The sequence below is a fragment of the Anticarsia gemmatalis genome, chromosome 14 (assembly GCF_050436995.1).
Source record: "Anticarsia gemmatalis isolate Benzon Research Colony breed Stoneville strain chromosome 14, ilAntGemm2 primary, whole genome shotgun sequence".
NCBI classification, from domain to species: domain Eukaryota; kingdom Metazoa; phylum Arthropoda; class Insecta; order Lepidoptera; family Erebidae; genus Anticarsia; species Anticarsia gemmatalis.
The window spans coordinates 6,847,031-6,867,060 of record NC_134758.1 but is presented as its reverse complement, the minus strand read 5'-3'; the positions used below and the strand labels follow the sequence as shown (position 1 = coordinate 6,867,060).

General features: G+C 35.0%; 1 protein-coding gene across 1 annotated transcript in view; it reads left to right on the top strand.

Moving 5' to 3' along the window:
- The first annotated feature begins 218 nt into the window (after positions 1-218).
- The window catches only part of unc-13-4A (BAI1 associated protein 3), a 66,418-nt gene continuing 46,606 nt past the window's right edge, over positions 219-20,030 (top strand). Inside the window, exons 1-3 of the mRNA XM_076123003.1 lie at positions 219-498; positions 13,033-13,337; positions 14,643-14,844. Coding sequence (XP_075979118.1) covers positions 13,181-13,337; positions 14,643-14,844 — 359 coding nt within the window. The 5' untranslated portion in view covers positions 219-498; positions 13,033-13,180. The remainder of the gene's footprint in view (positions 499-13,032; positions 13,338-14,642; positions 14,845-20,030) is intronic.

The window sequence follows — 20,030 nt, the reverse complement described above, 5'->3', positions numbered from 1 at the left end:
TTTTTTAAAGAAATTTTAATAATAATTCTTCAAACGACATTATTAATAGGACAAAATCCTTTAAAAATCAATAATTAGAGTTGTAAACAGAAGTTAGTGATTAAAAGACGTTTGAGATCACCTGTCGCGTACACGATCAACAGGAAGGGGACCCGGGCGAGGCTCTGAGGAGCACTGAGCACGCAGAGGACGCCAGTCGCCGCCCAGCCGCCCTTCGCGACCGTCGCCGCCCTAGCCCGCGACCGACCCGCCCGCGCCCGCTGCCGCGCCGCCCGAACACTCGTCTCACTTACGCCTGATCACGTACTGAATTCGGGTTTTTGCATATTTCACCAACACAAAAAATTATAAACCTCTACTCGAAATCAGAACCTTTTAAAACGTTGCCAAATAAGTTCGAGTATCGGGAAAAAAACTGAGATCGTTCGAAGTTTACTGAGTGCCAACGGATAGCGCAGGACTCTCCGTGCCCCTATCATGTATGTTGCCTGAGGCCAGGTAAGTTTACAACTAACATTAAGTGTATACAACAAACAAATACTTTCAAACTAACTAAATAACTTGTATTTTTGATTTTTAACTTATTAATATTATTAAAATTAGTTTTTCATATCTGATTGTAAATTTTTTTGTTATATTTTTATGAATTATGTTGATAAAATATATTCATCGTACCAATATCTTAAATAGGATTTTTTTTACGCATTTAACGTTATTTGTTATATAGCTGAAATAAACTTAGGATATTACTGTATGGAATTACCATGAATATTTTATTCCACAACCGTGCAAGAATAACCATCTATTAAAAAGATGTTCTAGTAATCGGTAGAATATTTTTATGAGTCGACGCTAAACGAAAATTGTTTATTTGTAAATATTGCGACGAGTAAACATCGTACATATTTGAATACAAATGATAATCCAACAAATGAAAGAAAAAAATAGAAGCGTTTGAACCTGATAAGGTTTTCAAGTGGCTGTATACAATGCTGGAACTTGTTTATATCGAGATCTGATCAGTGCAATCTGAACGTGCTTTGGTTCGCGGATTTTTGTATCGTGAAAATCCTTCGCCGTAGAAGCGAATACTTATACATATATATCTTATGTATAATGTTGAAAAGTAAATTACGTGTGGTGTATAATTGCAGCTTCATATTTGCAGCGTTCGCACTGTAATTAACAATCACTGCATATTGACAGCGCGCGTCAGAAGTCCGTCGAAACCGTTTTGCGGGTAATTGCCTGTAAATGATTTAATTAAATTTTGCTACCGATACCAATATTATTTTCAAAAGTAGTTTTACTACGTACCGTAACGTTTTTGTTTTATCTACATGTTTTACTTGATACTCGTATTATATTATTATCAAAAGCTTAAAGCAGCCACACTTTTTGACAATATGTAAGAGCCAATCATGTAAGATGTCTTAAAAGTAATTGTATTCTCAGAATTGTGAAACTTTTGAACAAATTGGCTGCGTCGCTGTATCATTAATCTAGTCTGCGAGATTTAGCTCTGGGTTTGATGTAAAGCTGAAATATTGCAGAGTACAATCATACATAGCTGGACACTTTTTAATTATCCGTGTGCCTCCCATCGTTGACTATTTCCATTTATGAAGCACGGCGAAACGACGTCCGCCCGACGGAAAATTCGTGATTTCGAAACCGGACAGGATTCTTAATCACAATATCGGTCACGCGAGTAACACTGAAGCTTTTTTCATATTCCATTTAACTACAATAGTACAGCTTTTTACAACTACTTACTTACTAACTACTACTTACTAAAACTTTTCTGTTACGTCAGCTGACATTTTAATGTATGCATAGAATAGAAATCTAGACAATTTTCCGAGGAATACTTACTATTAATGTTTCTACTATTATTACAAGTACCAAATTAGCTTGAAATATATTAATTTTTGCAAATTTGAAACAAAGTTTAATTCAATGTTTTAGATATACTGAAAACATAATTAAATTATTTTCATCTTTCATTAAACCATTATCAGATAATGTACAAAATTTTACTTTTTCACATGTTGTATTATTTTGAAAACAATGGATAGCAAGTCAGCTGACATATTGTATAATTTATCCGGAACCGAGGTACATCAATCAGTGTTGTGTCACAGGTGTACGGAATCTTGCGAACTTGAACACAAAATTAAACTAGCTAGCGAAGGTTTTCCTCGTATTTGCGCGACCTAATCACGGGTTGCCACAGTAACTGATGTGTTCGGGGAGTTGAGATTTATTTAGTTCTACCAAGAATTAGATTAATATCCAAAACTGTCTAAAATACATTTCTTAGTAAGAAATGAGAACAGATGGTGCGATTTTTTGCCCTTCATGCCGAAGAATCTGATATCAATCAATCAAAACGAACCTAATTGGTTTCAACGTAACATGGGTCGCTCATAAAGATTGGTAAAATGAGCATTAGACGTTGAAGGAGGTCATGATTTGGATTCATGAGCACTATGCAAGTTTCACATTGTAAAGTTAAACCACGTTAATATGTGCTGACTAATTAATACATAGTCAATCTGACTGTTAATAAAGAAATTAAATGTCCTTTTATATTTTTTACAATTTGAAGTCACCCAACTGTAAAAAATGTTTAGATCCTTTCATAAAATGCGTAGACCAAGATCAATTTGATATCGGCGATAGTTTATATGCACGCTTGAACGATATAAGCCAGCTTATAGGATACTTTCATTTGTTTGATAAAAATATTCTTATCGAAGCCTTATGTACCAACCCATATCTGAAACTATAATCATTTACGTACATTATTCACCTTAGGTAGACCAGTAGTTATATTTTTTTTCAACCTGTTTCTGCTGGACATGGGTCTCCTCCCGAAAAAGGGAGGGTTGAGGCCTTGATTTTACCACGTTAGCCAAGTGTAGGTTGGGGACTTTGAATGCCTCAAGCAAGGCAAGCAAGATTTCATCACGATGTTGTCCTACATCGTTAAAGCATTGATAATCATTTCTAATGCACACATATCTTCGGAAAGTCATTGGTGTGTTGTCTCGGGTTCGAACCGTCGACCTTTAAGGTGCCAACTTATACGACTTGGCTAGCAGTACTTATAGAGCATAAAAATGTATACTTTCAGGTTGTTTGATGTCTGGACTCCTGGGTATATCTATGTCGGAGTAAACAAAATGTTTTTACCAACACAAACGGCTTTATAAGACTTAGAAAAACGAAATGTTTGTGAAGTACTTTAATCCTTTGTAGTTAAAAAAGTATCTTTGGAAGGCTTTACAACATACCACAGAGTTTTAATGTACTTTGGCCAAAGTTTTATTTTCTTTTTCACAATAATGAAGTCGTGTATCTCCATCGTAATTCGTGTTAAACTATAAAACATGCGGAATAACTCTGCTTGAGTTTTGGCGATTTTAGAATTCTGAAGCTGCTGCTTTTATATATTTTTTCTTAGTCGAGCCAAATGATCATGTAAAACAAGCACTAGTATCTACGAGTATGTTCCCTAGCTGCTTTAGTTAGATATATGTTGTTTTAAAACTAGTGATGCAGTAAATTGCGAGAGTCTTTTGTCAAACTGTCGCACAGTACCTGCAGAAACTATTCCCTCCTCCAGTATTTTACTATTTGCGATAAGGAACTTGATACAAAGTGCATACGGATAGTTTTTAAACTTGTTTACTATAAAATATGTGAATGTATCATTATTGTTTTTTTTTTTTTTTTTTTTAAAGACAACTCCCGCACTAAGAATTGCTCTTGTGTCGCGGGGACTTTTACAAACATACAAACAACGGACACAAAGCACAACCAGACCCGAAACAATTATTTGTGGATTGTATGATGTACAAGTAACTTTAGTTGGAAGGTACGAGTACTTTGTGTCATAAAGGTTACAGAACAAAAATAGCTTTTATATGACGTGAATATTCTATTTATAAAGAATCATCGTATATTGCACGTTGGGTCAAAAAAAGTCGGGCGTGAAGACATTGTTGTTGCTCGCATAGAGTACCCTTGTATACTCATATCACTCATAGCGACTTTTACGCCGGAAGCTTTAGGATCGATTCCATAAATACTGTTTTTGTTACACATTTCTATAGAAAACCGTTAGCGTTCGATTTAATGCGTGGCTTGAGTGCGTCGGAGAGCGCTAAGCTCCAAGTCTTATTCGATAACCCTCACGGGAGCTCTACCGGATATTTTCACTTCTCCGAATGAAATTTTCTCTTTCCTTATGGAATTTTGACGAATTCGAGTTTTGGCTGTGTATTGGAAGTACATACGTACGTCTGTAATCAAGTAAGTTAAGTATGTAGGTGCGCGTGGAAACGAAAGTTAAATTTGTTAAAAAAGTAGGTTACATAACATAAATTAAGTTCATTTTCTGTGGAAGATTTCCTAGAAATGTGGAGATATACAGTATACAGGCTGTTTAGGTGAGGGTGCCGTGTATTTTACACTTGAGCGTTATTACAGGCTGGTGCGGTGGCTACAGTAAACATGTAAACACGGATCCTAATACGTACATGACGTTAACGTACATAAATATGTTTAGGTTCACTTTCCGCTCTGATGATGCACTAATTACTTGGATATTAAAGGACGTATTAAGCCGTATTAGATGGATTAGACATTTACTAGGTATTAATTTGTAAGGATCCATTCGTATGTAGTATTCTGATGTAGGTTTATTAAGTATCTAGTTTTGAACAGAAATTGAATGCCATGACTGTTAACGGCTTCCTATTAGGTAGGTATATCACTCCGATTCGTTCCTTGTACTCATTGGGAATCAAATAGCTTGTAAATTAAACAAAATTAGGTATAGTCAGTTTTAAAAAATGTGAATGGATTGTAATTGCTTAACTTATTCTCGAAGGTGGTTGAATAGAGTTAACGTTGTCTTTTTGGTTAACATATTTAAGTACATACCTATGCTCAGGTAAATATTTCAGGTTTATTTTAAATAAAACACACAGTCCTTACTTTCCTCCAGTATAAATGAAAAGTTTTAAATTAGTTTTGCAAATATCGCATCTCTCATAATGTATGATAAATATGAAATAATAATTTAGTATGAGTACCAAGTTTATCTCACAGATTGATTACTCAGTCGTACGATGCTGCCAATTTCACTGATATAATCCATTTAATAATCCCTTACAGGCTCAAGATCCCCGCGCCGTACATACGTCAAATGTAGCAACATTTAATGCAAGGGCTCGCAACCCAAATATGTAGCGTGTTTATGGGTGGTGTCTATCTTTACATATCTATACTAATATTATAAAGCTGAAGAGTTTGTTTGTTTGTTTGTTTGTTTGAACGCGCTAATCTCAGGAACTAATGGTCCGATTTAAAAAATTCTTTCGGTGTTAGATAGGCCATTTATCGAGGAAGGCTATAGGCTATATAACATCACGCTACGGCCCTTAGGAGCGGAGTAGCAACGAAAATATTACGAAAACGGGGAAAATTATGACCCATTCTCTCTTCGGTGACGCAAGCGAAGTTGCGCGGGTCAGCTAGTTATTATATATAATTCTTCTGTAAGTTTGTATGTCACTGAACTTCTCTTAAACGACTGAACCGACTTTGATGAAATTTTTTGTGTGTGTTCAAGGGGATCTGAGAATGGTTTAGATTCACAATTTTGTCCGCTGGGCAATGTTTTTTTATTTAATTTTTATTGCAAAACAACGTTTGCCGGGTCAGCTAGTACTGTATAAATGTATTACATTTGATTTTATTACGGGAACTAAAACTATTAGGTCGGGGAAAAAGTCTTTTCGCATTACAGTATGTATGAACTTGTAATAAAATCTCTTTGGCTTCAAGAATCACAAATGACTACACGGTTCATTAGGTTTCTTCAGTGAGCTCGTGAGGTACGCAAATATCGAGTTTTTTTTGTGTAGAGAAAAGATTTTATGACAAGTTCATACATACTATAATGCGAAAAGACTTTTTCCTCGACCTAATATTTTTTCTACAGTCAATATTATTGACAGATTGTAGTTTGATATTTTAAATGAATGGCAAAAATTTGTTCCTAAGGTACCCGTTGTAGGAGCAGATTTTCATACAGTTGTTTTATAGCGAGCCTTTTGTCGATAGTAGTAGAGAATCGTTGTGTAGAATTATGTTTGTCTAATTTTTTTATACAAAAATTCTGGTAAAGCAATACCTGACGCCAACGGCCTGTTAGAATAACGTATTGTCACAGTAAACTGTAGGTTTAATGTAGTAACCTAACTTAAATACGAACTAGGAAATGAAATTGGCTTGGAGCCAATTTGTCTAATCGTCTAAAATACTTTTTTGAGGAATTATTGTCATTTTTTTAACTCCAAATTTTGTTCATGGAACCAAGTTAAGCATACGTTAACTAGTCTGGTTTTGCAACGTTGAAGTAAAATAAAAAACTAAACATGGTAAATTGTCGCAATCCACAAATATTATGCAATATATAATATTAATAATAAATCTAATATATAAAATTCTCGCGTCACAGTCTTCGTTGCCATACTCCTCCGAAACGGCTTGACAGATTTTGATGATTTTTTTTGTGCTTATCCGATATCTATGAGAATCGGCCAACATCTATTTTTCATACCCCTACGTGACACTTTTTTTTAATATGGCAGAATAACGTCTGCCGGGTCAGCTAGTATAATAAATAATAAAGTATTTCATAAATCGTCACATAGAATAGTGATAAAGTGTTAGTTAAAACAGAACTGATTGAAAAAAACTAAAGAGGCAAAGACGGACGTAGCAATTTACATGAAAGTTTATTTGCCAAGTCTGCGTCCGACGCCGAGTGGGGCTTTAATTAAACGAGCCGCAGGATCTCCCAGCTGACTCAAAAGATTATATTGTAATTTATTTTAATAATATATTAATTTGTGCCCAAACTGTTTCCTATATTGCTTTATGCTCCTTTTATCCGAGATTAAATATTTCACTGGCGTCTCTCTACCAATTTTTTGACTGAGCACGATTTTTTATTTATTGGGGAAGTGGCCTAAAGATTATAGAAAAAAAAACAATAATACACACAGACAAAATGCGTGGTTTCAAATAGAGTTAAGATTAACACACGCAATTTGCATCAAAATACTATTTTGAGCACGTTTATCGAGCTAAAATAATGTGTAGGCAAAGTGAACAAATTCGTTCGTGCATGGACTTGCACTGTCATTGCGTCACTATAAGTTCAGGGCTGCGAACTTCATGTGTGTATTTATGGTGCTACTGATCTTATCAACAACTTACCACCTGCCTATTTTCTTCAGCTGTCGTGGTATCTTGTACCACATAACTAGTTGGCGAGGTTTTCCTTTAAAAGATACCGTGTAAAGTTTGTTTATATTTATGTGCATTGCCGTTTTCAATATCCCCCGGTCAATTGCACCTGTCTATTTGGAGTCAAGCTCTTTGCTCTTTGTTTCATCTCCTCGTAAAGCGGCTCTGTGTTATCTTACTGCGTGTTTCCGATTTCCATCCGACCGGAACCTTATACAATGCTTAGTATGAAGAATTGATTGAATGGACCTTAGCTTTCGATGAATACTCCATTTGTAAATTTTTCACCTGAATCATTCATCATATTTTATTACCAACAAATTTTCGGAGCACTTACATTAAAGGGCATACCAACCTCCTTTGATTAATATACGAATGAATCAAGTCATGGCTACATTAATCAACATGACAATAATATCACTGTAAATGAGCGTCATATTTTAAAGAAATTACATTATTATTCTGATGGACGGCGATAGAGCTGACAGCGGGGGCCTGCCACAACTTTTGTCTTTACTTTACAAATTATAACAATTATTTGAATTACGCTAAAGAATGAACGTACTTAAATGAAGTCGAGTTAAATTACAATTAAACAATTTGAGCGTTGTTATAGAGATTTGAATGTAAAACAATGCTCCTGAGGATCGCTTTGCTAGTAGCCATCTCCGAGGATCTCGCTCAATGTTGTGTTACTCTACCCAACCTCCGTTTGTTTCGGTGTATAATTAATTCTATTGTTCGAACCGCGCTTCTGAAAATGACATACATTTTGTTACCTACCTGTACCGAGGGTAGTCATGTTTCATGCACTGCTATAATTAATGGGAATTAAATTTCAGCTTGTTGTGTGACATGTGAGTACACGCAAATGTGAATCAAGTATCTATTACTTTTTACTCACTCGATTTTTGTGTGGTTCAATACTTTTATGACTTTTTGATAATTTATATATGTTTCTGTTTTATATCCAGAAACGCATCGATGTGGTTTTCGCGTGTTCAGAATAGTAAGTAACGCATTAATATATGGTGGTATTTGGGGACAGGGTCCTAGTTTGTCGCATAATCTTAGGTAAGAAATAAATCACGCCCACATGTCACGGATATCTCAAAGCGGCCTCCCGTTTATTACCTGCAAGAAAGGTAATATCCACCGATAATTATATAAGGAATTTAATATAATAACCAATAGTTACAGTTTTGAACATTGTAAAGGAGGGTCTCTGTAAATAGATTCTATTGTTCGTAAATTGGCAAATACAATCCGCCCTTCTATAGAAATGAAAGTAATTTCTGGAATTTTAATATCTATTTTAGACAATGTTTTATTTGTAAAATGTCCATCACAAAAACTCAGCAAACATTGAATTTAATGAAAGTCCATTGAAATAATACAAACTCAATTTGCTATCTTGTCAAGTTGTTTGATGAAATTGTATATTTTTCATGTTGCAATTGTCAATATAATTAAATGTCTACTACTCACAATGGAAAACTTTCTCCAATTCTATTACTAAGATTTTTAATAAAATGTAATCTGTAGAAAAATCGCATTACATTATTTTCTAATATCGTTCTAAAGTCGCGTGAAGGTAAATTGATTCCATCTATTCAATCTTATAACAAATGCAAGAGCTTAATAGATTTAAGCATAATGTTCGACGCACGATATATTAAAAAGTAATGACGTACAAGTTTTGCGATGACGAGTATTCATGTTGACAATAATCTTTGATGTTCGGCGCTTTTACCGTCTTTTAGAGTCACCTCTATTTTCCTTGTAGGCTATGAATAGTCCATTTTCTGTGATATTATAGTAAGAACAAACAACTGAAAGGCTAACCGAAAATGGGCAGCGACGTCAACCTACACCTTAGTAGGGTTGGGTCGGGTGTTCCGACCGACTATGATTATAGCCCTGTCAACCGCCACAAATTAAACTGCTAGTCGATTTCAATACGTTTGGGAAAGGCCCGAGATGATAAACTAAACCGTTTATTACAGAAACATCAATCAACAATGCCTGTGTAGTCTGTGTAGTGGGTGTAGTGGACGAGTGCCATGATTACCTATCGATCAGATAATCCTTTCGTGCAAACACCACACGAACTACATCTGACGTAGCTACGTTCGTTTTAGTTAATTTTCTAACTTTACAATTGCTACTGGGTGTTACCAGAAATATGTAATTCGAATGAACTAACTTTATAAATAAACTAACTGCAAACAATTGTTCTGTTAGCCATTGTGAAAATTTTAGGTAAAGTTTTGAATTTCAAAAGTCCATAATTATTTTAAATGCGCAAAGACTGAAATAATTATATGAAAACTCATATTAATTATCTTCTGTTTTCTATGAATTCGTATATTATATTAACATTGGTCGGTCTTCTTGGTATTCGGTAACATGACGGTTCTTTCAACAGCACGCTTTTGCTTGGACATGAACACGAATAAAATATTTTATGAGTAGCTTGATGGTCGCTTTTATGCGAAGCTGGCTATCTAGGTAATAATACTCTAGACATAAATATGGCCTTCTTATCTTTAGGTGTATTGTGATTGTATTCTAAGAATAATTTCACGTAAATGAGTTATAATATATTTAACGACACATCGTAATAAAATGTGGAAACGTATGAAATTTTTACAGCAAAACTCATTTTAACGAAATTAAGTCCGGGCGAGCCGTGAGCGTCCCCGAGGGGACAGCGCACTCATCTGGGGAATCCGCTTTAATTTGTTCATTAACCCTTAAACAGCAGTCGACCTATTTACTAAATTCACACTTTTTACAATACTATGACTCTTTTCAACTGAGAATTAATTACTGTTGCTCTCAAAGTTCTTGACTTTTTTTTTTACTTACTTTTTTCTTTAACACAGTACAAAGAACTTTTGGCTAAGAGATAGAGATACTTAGTAGACACTTAAACGTAAAATTAAACGTTCTTGTCTTTTAAAAGTATCTTTTTGAATTCTAGGTTGAAAATACGTACACATAATAGTGAAAACATAAAAAAAACAATACTGGAATTGTGATTTTACTTGCTTTTACTTCGGACAAAGCCGATTTTATTATGATATGTGTATGGTACAATATTGATGTTCCATAAAAGCGATAAGAGGCGTAGGACGTAAAAATACTCCACTATTATGACTCAATGCTGTCATATCTATCCATTGAAAATACAAAATGTACTCGTGATTTTTCGAATAACAACTTTTACACAAATAACCGCAGATTTCTATTGTGCTATATTTGTAAAGTTCATTGACTCGCTTAACTTTACCACACTGACGAAAACAAGTCAAGTGTTCTATTTATTTACCTACATTTCGAAAATCACACTTAAAAGACTGACAAACAACTTAGTTCTTTTAATTTATTCGACTTTTGGTATATCTATGTGAGTTTGTTAATAAAAGTACAAAAGATATATATACATTGACTTTTCGTTTTACTAGTTCAATCACAAATGGTCACTGGAGACCAAAATCCATTTGTTTAGATGTCGGACGATTTATCCTACCTCACCCATCCTATATTTTTGGCAAAAAACACTTCACGATCACTTCAAACTTATCTCTTTCGAGCAGTAATGGATTTGCCGCTAAAGACGATATAAATTTTTCTTTAAGATGACTCATTTATAATTCAAACACTACAGTTAAAACTTTTTAATGAAAGTACCTGCCTGATCTAATCTCTAAGAATTTGAACATTACTAAAGCTGCTTCAATTTGTTTTAATAAACGTTACATTTACTTAGTCATTTTCTTACTACTGTTATTACAAAACATGTAAATATTTAAGTATAATCTTTTCTGAATGTTACAGTTTCTGCATATAATCAATGCATATCGTAAATATGATATAAAGCAAAAAGTGTTAATAACAGGTTCACTTTATGAGCTTAATTAATATCAAACTATTTGACATTATTGTTTGCTAATAAAATTAATAATAATCGTTGACATTTAGCAGGTGACATAAATGTCGAATGTTATGCCCATTGTTAATAATTTGAGCGCCTTAATAGAGTTGTGGCGGGGCGACCTTTACATGGCTCGTAATAGTTACGTGGTACGTTAAAACAAAGCCCTGCCTAATCAAACCCCAGTAGGCCTTATTGCTGGCGTGCGCTGGCCGAGGGTCAATTCCCAATATTGTAACTACTGAGGAGATGGGATTATACTGGAGCATCAGGCTCCCGGCTTAATGGATTTACTACTAGTTGTGTCCGCAAACACTACCCTGCCTCACCCCCATTGTTAACCGACTTCAAAAAAAGGAGGCGGTTCTCAATTCGATTGTATTTTTTTTCACAAGCACTGTCATTTAACTTATTTTTGGAACGTTTTTCTGATTATAATAGAAAGTTTAATCTAATTGGACGTGGGCATCGATCATATGAGACTACTATAATAATTGAAGATAACATTTCTCTAGCATTTTATTTCCAAGAAGTTTGCTTGTTTTCTTATAATATACTTCGCGTAGGATACGATTGTTGACTCTCGTTCCATTTCTATTTTCGGAATTACAGCTTTCCTTTTGTACATTTCGTTAAATTAATTTAGCTAGATTACAAAACACAAAATGTAGATATTTTTGTATCTCAATTACGAACTCAACGTTAAACAACGCCAGGGTCAGTAATCACTGGGTAAAGATCACAAAAACATTTCTTAATAAAACATTTTCAAATGTTATTTATACAAGTAACCAACAATCGAAGTTTTATAACTCGGGCGGGGCGCTTAAATAAATGAATTTTCTTAATAAAACTTCTTATAATATCTATAAAACGTAACAAAAGGAATCCTTTTGATAAAAAAACGCTATGACCATAAAATGTTAACAGCGTAGATTTATTACTAGAAAATATGACGCTATTACACGTTGTCAAATTTTTTACATTGAACGTTTCACAGGTTTGTTCGTAGTCAATTTGTGTTCTATTAAATGTTACTAGGAACGCTATGACACTATATTATTGCACGAAATGCGAACCGTAGCATTTACTTATTTGCAGTTTCTAAAATAACAATTAGAAATTACATTTAAAAACATATTACATTTTAACGTTCCGATGTCGATGGTCGCTCAAGTGATGTTTTTAGTTTAACGTAATTGATGGATCAAATACTTTTAGTTTACAACAGCCGCACGGATCGATCTCTGAGGTTAAGCTACGCTTGCCGAGGTTGTTCCGTGGATGGGTGACCATCCTAAACATATCGAGTTTCTCCGTGTTTCGGAAGGCACGTTAAATTGTGGGTCCCAGCTGTCATTTTCGAAGATCTTTGACAGTCGTTAACAGTAGTCAGAAGCTTGAAAGTCTGACAACCAGTCTATACCGAAGGGTATCGTGTTAATACCTAAGTAACTGGGTTGTGGAGGTCAGATAGGCAGTCGCTCCATGTAAAACACTGGTATTCAGCTGCATCCGGTGAGACTGGAAGCCGACTCCAACATAGTTTGGAACAAAGGCTAAGCGAATATATATATATAGTAAGATACCACGATCTAGCCAAAAGAAATACTAAAAGAGATTCGCTTAACTTTTCTTTTGCCCATTTAAGGTTATCGCATTTTGCCTCTGCCTGTAGAGGCAATGCATAAATACAGCCATATTATTGTACCTACTTATACATTGCGTATTTGCATTTTATTAACTCCAGTTTCTCTTTCCAGGTAAAAGTGGTGCGGAGATGAACATATAAAAGTATTAGTTCTAACAATCAAGTGTTTGATAAAATGCTCAACTGTTTAGTGAACATTCTCGTAAAAAATCAGTGAACAAATGAGTAGTTGGTATTGAGTGTAGTGGGTGCGTGTGATCATGAGTTTCCTGACTTCGCTGGGTCAGTACGTGGCGGGGGTGGCGGACAGCGTGGCCGGCCTGGCGCTGTCCCCGCGCCGCGGACCACCCTCCCGCCATCGTTCTGCCGAGGAGTCGCAGCCGCAGCCGCCTCAACCATCTACTGCTACCATGAGGGGTAAGAACAGAAGACATGCAAGAGAAAACGATTCTTTACTAAACAGTTCTATATATTCCAATTGTGTATTAAATGTAAGATTCGTTTCGTCAGGACAGTACGCTGTGAAATCCACCAATAAAAAAGATTGATGTAGAATCTAGTCTAAAGGAAGTTAATCGAAATATAAATAAGACACAGGTGTGTTTTTCATCATTATCATTTGTAGGTACTCGTACTTGGCAGACACCTCAAGATGAAAATTTGATTTAAATTCAACGTAATAAAAGCGCTTTTACTTTCTGGCATTATGGCGTTTATTAAAAAGAATTTGGCACAAAATGTAAAAATATAATTAAAATGAACCTTAATAGCGTTATTTGAGTACGAATAAAAGTATTTGTAAACTTAAAATTTCCGTATCTAATGAAATGTTCATGTCTCAGAAGCCTCGGTCGGTTTTACTATCCTTCAAAAGTGCAATAAAATTTTCCATTATAACGTTGCTGACTTGTCCTTTGTGTATTGAACTACCTGACATACTCGAACACACTACGTTAATGACATATAATTTCAGCTGATTTGATCCAAAATCAAATTACAAAAGTCCCCTCAAACAAGTAATTGACATGAAACGTGTAAATAAGTTTTCTTTCAATTTTCAAGATTAGGCGTGTAGCCCACTTGTCTATTCATTCTTTAAAATGTATTTGGCATTTTAATTTTAACCATTTTAGCGCGATATCTTTTCCACGTGGCATTTTAATGCTTTTCAGTTTATAACAGTCGGTCTCTTGTAAAAGTAGTAGATGTTTTATGAGTCATACAAAATACGCTATAAATTATGTCTTAATCTCTTTTTAATCCAGGTTATTTAATGTAGTGAATAATGTTACGGCTTGTGTTGGTTTGTTCTAAAAAACTTTTTGTAAAAGCGTTTTTAGCAAAAAATTCTTAAAGCTTTCAAAAGTTACGATGTGCCAGATTTGGGCAAGTGAGTCGTGATATTTTTTCCTCGGCAACTTTGCAGGAAAATTTTTAACAGCGAAAACGAAATTCTTATTTTAGAGGTCGGCCTTGTAAGTTGTACCATATGTTGTAGATTTCTGCCTGCTTTAATTTGAAATATCAAAATAATTCGTCTGAGCAATGTTCTGCCGAGTTGCGTAAACATCCGAAATCCGAACTTAAAAACACAATTTAACTTCAGGAGCGACCCCTTTAACGATCGGAAACAGAAATTGAGTGCAAATTAGAGTGTCAGGGGAACAGAGCTTTGTGGGTTTATGTTGGTTTGTAGATAAATAAGGTAATGTATTGTTGTAGGATTCCCTCGAGTGGTGCCAACAGAGGGGGCCTCGGCGCTGAGTGCTCGTCGACGGACACTGGACTGCCTGGCGCCCGCGCCACCGCCGCGCCGTGGTGGCTCACTTCGCGTGGCTCGACATCAACAACCTGAGAAGCCTACAATGGCTTTTTGCAAAAGACGCCTGTCATGGCCCGAAGTTGATAATTCCGTCAATTCAGGGTAAGAAACTTTCCCATTTATAATTGACAAGTTGTCCGGACTACTTAAATGCCTCCGACGCGTACAAGAGTTAGAGATGACAACTGTCGAGTATAAGTAGGTATATGAACCAAACTTAAAAGTGAATTCTGACTGGCTTATAAGTCGGCTGAATTTTAAGAACGGATTTTAGAAAATCAGCCTACGGGAATATTATTTGTGAAAAGTTTTATTACAATTTTAACCCACTGATAAAAGCTATAGTTTTATAATTTGTTATCTATAAAGCGGTCTGTAAAGCTGTCGTTCAACAAAGACCATCAAGACAAATAATGATATTGGGGAAATCACAGACTCTCGAAGGATATTAACGTGTTTCCACGGAAGGGGGAATTGCAAATTAGTGGTAACTCCTTACGGCCCTGAGACGAAACATGTCACGAATAGAAATGAGTTGTCCCTAAACCAAATAAGAATAAGAGCAAGTAAACAACAGCTCCTACAGTAGTTTTTTGTTGCTATCTATTCAATTACTTTTACAAACGTATTTTTTAACATGTCGCTCGTAAAATTTCATTCATTTCTGTGTATTATTCATATGTATACAAAAAGGTAAAATATTTTTTTAGACCAGTGCGTATTGAAGTGTTGCGTGTATCCGTAATTAAATAGTTATATTCTATTGTTGAACATGAATTAAGTATGTTAAGTAGGTAAGATGTGGATGAGACGTAGGATAACATCGTCGTTAGATGAATCGATTTCTCTGCAGGAGTCCCATTTGGTACAATAGAAAACTTGATTAAAGCGATGGGTATCTTATTTATGCTGCCTTTTTAAATGCAACTAATATGTCTTTAGATTCATCATCAATTTGTAAAGTTAAGAAGTCATGTCGAGCAACACATTTTAAATAATTTTAATAATATTTATCGTAATAATGATACGTTTTAATGTTGCATTACCTAATTAGTTAATATCCAGTCGTTTACCACATGTATGCACAGCAATTAATTATGCCCGTTTGTAATAAAATCAACCAAGCTTTCATTGAATTTCGAATCAATGCCGTGAAAATTCATATTATTTACGCTTTGTTTGTCAGGCATCGAATATAATGTTTTATTTTACGCTCATATTTAAAGATTGTTTGCTGTTGGCGGTCTAGTCCATTAGCGTGGTAGTGGGTCGACGCAAGTTGACGCGAGTGTTTTTCAATGAGATAAAAACATAGACACGATGATTGCAAAGTGAAAGCGGTGGATGAGGGCACTGAGGGGTAATGCGTAGGTGACGGAGGCGGGGGTCGGATGCGGAGGACGGGCACACAGCCGCACTCCGCCGCACGCCGCCACACGCCGTGAGAGGCACGAGGGCACGTGCAAGGACGTGCAACAGGTCGCTAGGTGACCTACTTACAATAATATTATTAATCACTGGAATTATCTATTGATTAACGAGCGCACCATCGTAACAATAACAATACTATAGTCACTTGTTGAACGCTCGCACGGAAACAAACGCAGACTCGAGCAAACTAAATGCGGTAAATAAAATACAAACACCGTGGACAATAGCGATTCCGTTCCATTCTCTATTGATATCGAATGAAACCGCACAATCCGTTGTAATTGGCACAAGTGCTTTTACAATAACTTTATTAAATTGTTCAGTACGTGCAAACTGCGATATGAAAAGTAATCAATGTTGTAACGAGGGAATATATAATTTGAATAAAAGATAAATACGAAACTTTGTTACGTTAACAGTATATGAAATGCGAAGATTTATAGTTAAACACGTAAATGTCAATGATATGTTTGAGTAAACCTATAAGGAGGAAAATTCCGTGAATGGTTCACACTTCAGTGTGCGTGGTGAGTGAAGCTTACGGAAAAATAAAAAGGTATAAAGAAGAGAAGGGAGGGGCGATTACATCAACACAAATATTTATTCACAAGTACTTATGGGTATTACAATACACAATAGGCGATGTACAATATGAGACAGACGGTAACGAAGGTCTTACAGGTGACCGGAACAGGGATCCAAGAGGATTGGTGGACGTCCATCACAGGTCGCGCCCTTGTCTACTTAGATAACGTCACGTCGCTACATCTTTGTATGGAAACATTAAACGTTACATGAATTAAATACATACATGTCTAACTGTCTTCCCATTTAAACGTATGTTCAGAGATAGAATTGATAGATCTCGAGTCAACGGCCAACAAACCTTTGTTAAAGTCGTCTAGATCGCGGGGAGTTTTGTTGAGACTACTAAATAATAATCGTTCTTATGAACTTTCTACTCCATGTTAACTTAGCTAAGTTACAGTACCTACTGAGAACTTTACTCTATATTATATGGAAAAGTTGTTAACATAACGACCTAGGTATGTTTAAGCTATGTGTTAGTAGATAGGGGATGAAAACCTTCGGAATAAAAGATAGAAGTAAAGTTAAATAGATGTGAAATTTTAATATTCGCTTACGGTTAAACAATACTCGAAAAATCATTCATGTTTATAATCTGCAAGGCCCACGAGGTAGCAATAAACATCAAAAGAATCGTATCGTCTTGGGTGGTCTCCTCGCAAATAATACATATTAAAAAGCTGGTGTGGGTGAATTAATTCGCAAAGAGATTTACGGAGATGAAACAGCGTTACCACATCTTATTTCCGTAACGCTGAGTTGCAGTTTCAGGATAAGAGATTAACTTTCTGTAAACGTGGGCTATTTGCGTTGTGCGCCGTTTGTTTTCTTATGCAAAATAAGAATGTTATAAGATTCGTTCCAGAATCATAATGTTACGGGAATGTACTCGCTTTCATGGAGTTTTGGTACGAATCATTTTTTCATAGTTAAATTTCAGTTTTATTAACATTGCTGATTATCCATTTTATCCTTTATAGTTTTAGGTAATTTTTGCAACATATTTATATTATACGTGTTTTTCAGCAAAAACATTTGTTCTAAGATAAACAAAGGGTATTTATTATAAATTTGTTTTATTTATACAAAGCAGCTTCACTAAGCCTGCATGGATGCTCACTTGCTGAAGGTTATCTCAGATCACATGATTAAGTTCTATCACATTTATCGGACTGATAATGTTTCAAAACCGAAAAACTAATAACACGTACAGTGCGTACACTTTATCAAAAGTTGAGATCGCTCACAATCATTTACACAAAGGTGACCCTACAATAATGCATATGCGAGGATGGTGACCCGCCCTCTCACTCTGTCTCAGCACTTTCACAAATGAATACGTTTTACGAGAAACTTGCACCTGTAACTTTTTCGCTGACAACTACATTCACGTGTAAAAGTGTGCGACGTTTTGCTATAGATGAAAGCGAGATACATAGTTGTTTATAGGCTAGTGGGCAGGCTCCTCAACAGTGGACTGTGTTGCGTAATAAATTTCCCGAGAGACTCGCTCATTCACGGATCACTGAAAGGTTTTCGTGATCATTCCTTTTTAAATAATAAACAAAGTGTTTATTTATGTCGCTCGGCAGTTCATGGTACTCATATTTTATCGATAACCTATGAAGTAATATGCGAGATTTATGTGCAAGAAACAGTGAATTTTACGGTTCCGCGGTCACATAAAAATGGAAATGAATACATAAATTCAAAAGGCAAGGAATATTAAACACAAAGTTATTTTTTACTTTTCATTTTATTGAAAACTTACGCAGTTTATTATGAACTTGGCCTTACGAAATACATTAGTGTAATAAGTTGTAGAATATTTTAGTCGAGTTAGAAACTTTTCGATATCAGCTGACATTTGAAATAGAAATTAGTTGGTAAATGCTTTCCTAAATTGCTCATTTGGCGATCGTTTTACCTGTGATTGTTGTGGTGAAGCTTTAGTTGATTCATCGTTGTTGAGGGTCTATTTAGTCACATGTCAATAGCACTCCTGGCCTCAAACAGCGCGCTGGCTACCCGCCTCGTTTCAAATACAAATATGTCATTTATGACAACCAGCTTTAGCTCTATCGGAAAGTCGGTGACGGGCGACGGCGATTGAAATGTAATTAATATTTTCATAGATCAGAATGGTTTAAAGTTCAAAATGTAGGACTATAATTCGCTATAATATTTTAAATATGATATAGTCGTAGGCAGAAGGCTCAAAAGTAACAAAAATCTTTCTCATTCTCTCTTAGTATAAAACAATGTTATTAATAGACTATAACATAATTTTACAGTAACCTTTATTTTAATGCGACGCCCACGTTGCAAATTACGATAAGTAACAGATTTTTCTGTAATTCTACGTGGAATAACAGTTAGCCTTAGGGAATAAACTAGAACTCCACTTTTACACTACAAAGCGTAGGTAGCAGTGCTGGGTAAAATAAGAAAAAAAATCTAGTATTCGATATAATGAGGGTACCAAAGAACACGATTTCTTCAAAGACCGTTTTTATTAAAAGTATGTCAAGGAACACTTACTTAGAACTAGGATTTACTTGTTTGATCCTTTTTCTTTGATATATTATTTCAACATGATGTTTTTTGCAGTGTATAACCCGCTGCCTTTTATTTTGTTGCTATGCAATAAAAAATAGCCAACTAGTGTAGTAGGTACTCAGCTAATCCGTCACGCTTGATATCTATAAAAAAAATTACTTCAGTCTATGTGGCAGTTTGACACAAAGTGATGATTGAATGACCAATACTAAATTAGTTCTAAAAACCGGAAAAAATGTTCTATAAACCTATGAAATATTAATCATAACAAGAATATTAACAATTAACTCATTAGTCAATAAAATTCTTGTATATTAAAATAAGGGGTTTTAGTTAATGCAACCGTTTTGAACCACGAACAATGCATAAAAGTAAGGTCTGGCCACTTCTCATGAAAAAAATATTATGATGCCATTAAGTTTTATTTTTTTAAGTTTTTTTGTAATTCGCAAATGGCATTTTAGTTTTTTTGTGTAGCATGATTGCCTGTAGCAATCACATTTTAAAAAAATGTCGGAAATATGTAAATGCATAATAATATTTCGACCAGACAAATAATAATACTGAGGAGAATTTAAACGCTTCGTGTTCAGTCATCAGAATTCTTTGCGACTAAAAGTTACGATTTTACTAAAGTCAACCTTTTTTGATGACAATCTGAAAAAAATGTTAAGATGCCATTACGTTTTTTTTATTTATGTATTTTTATT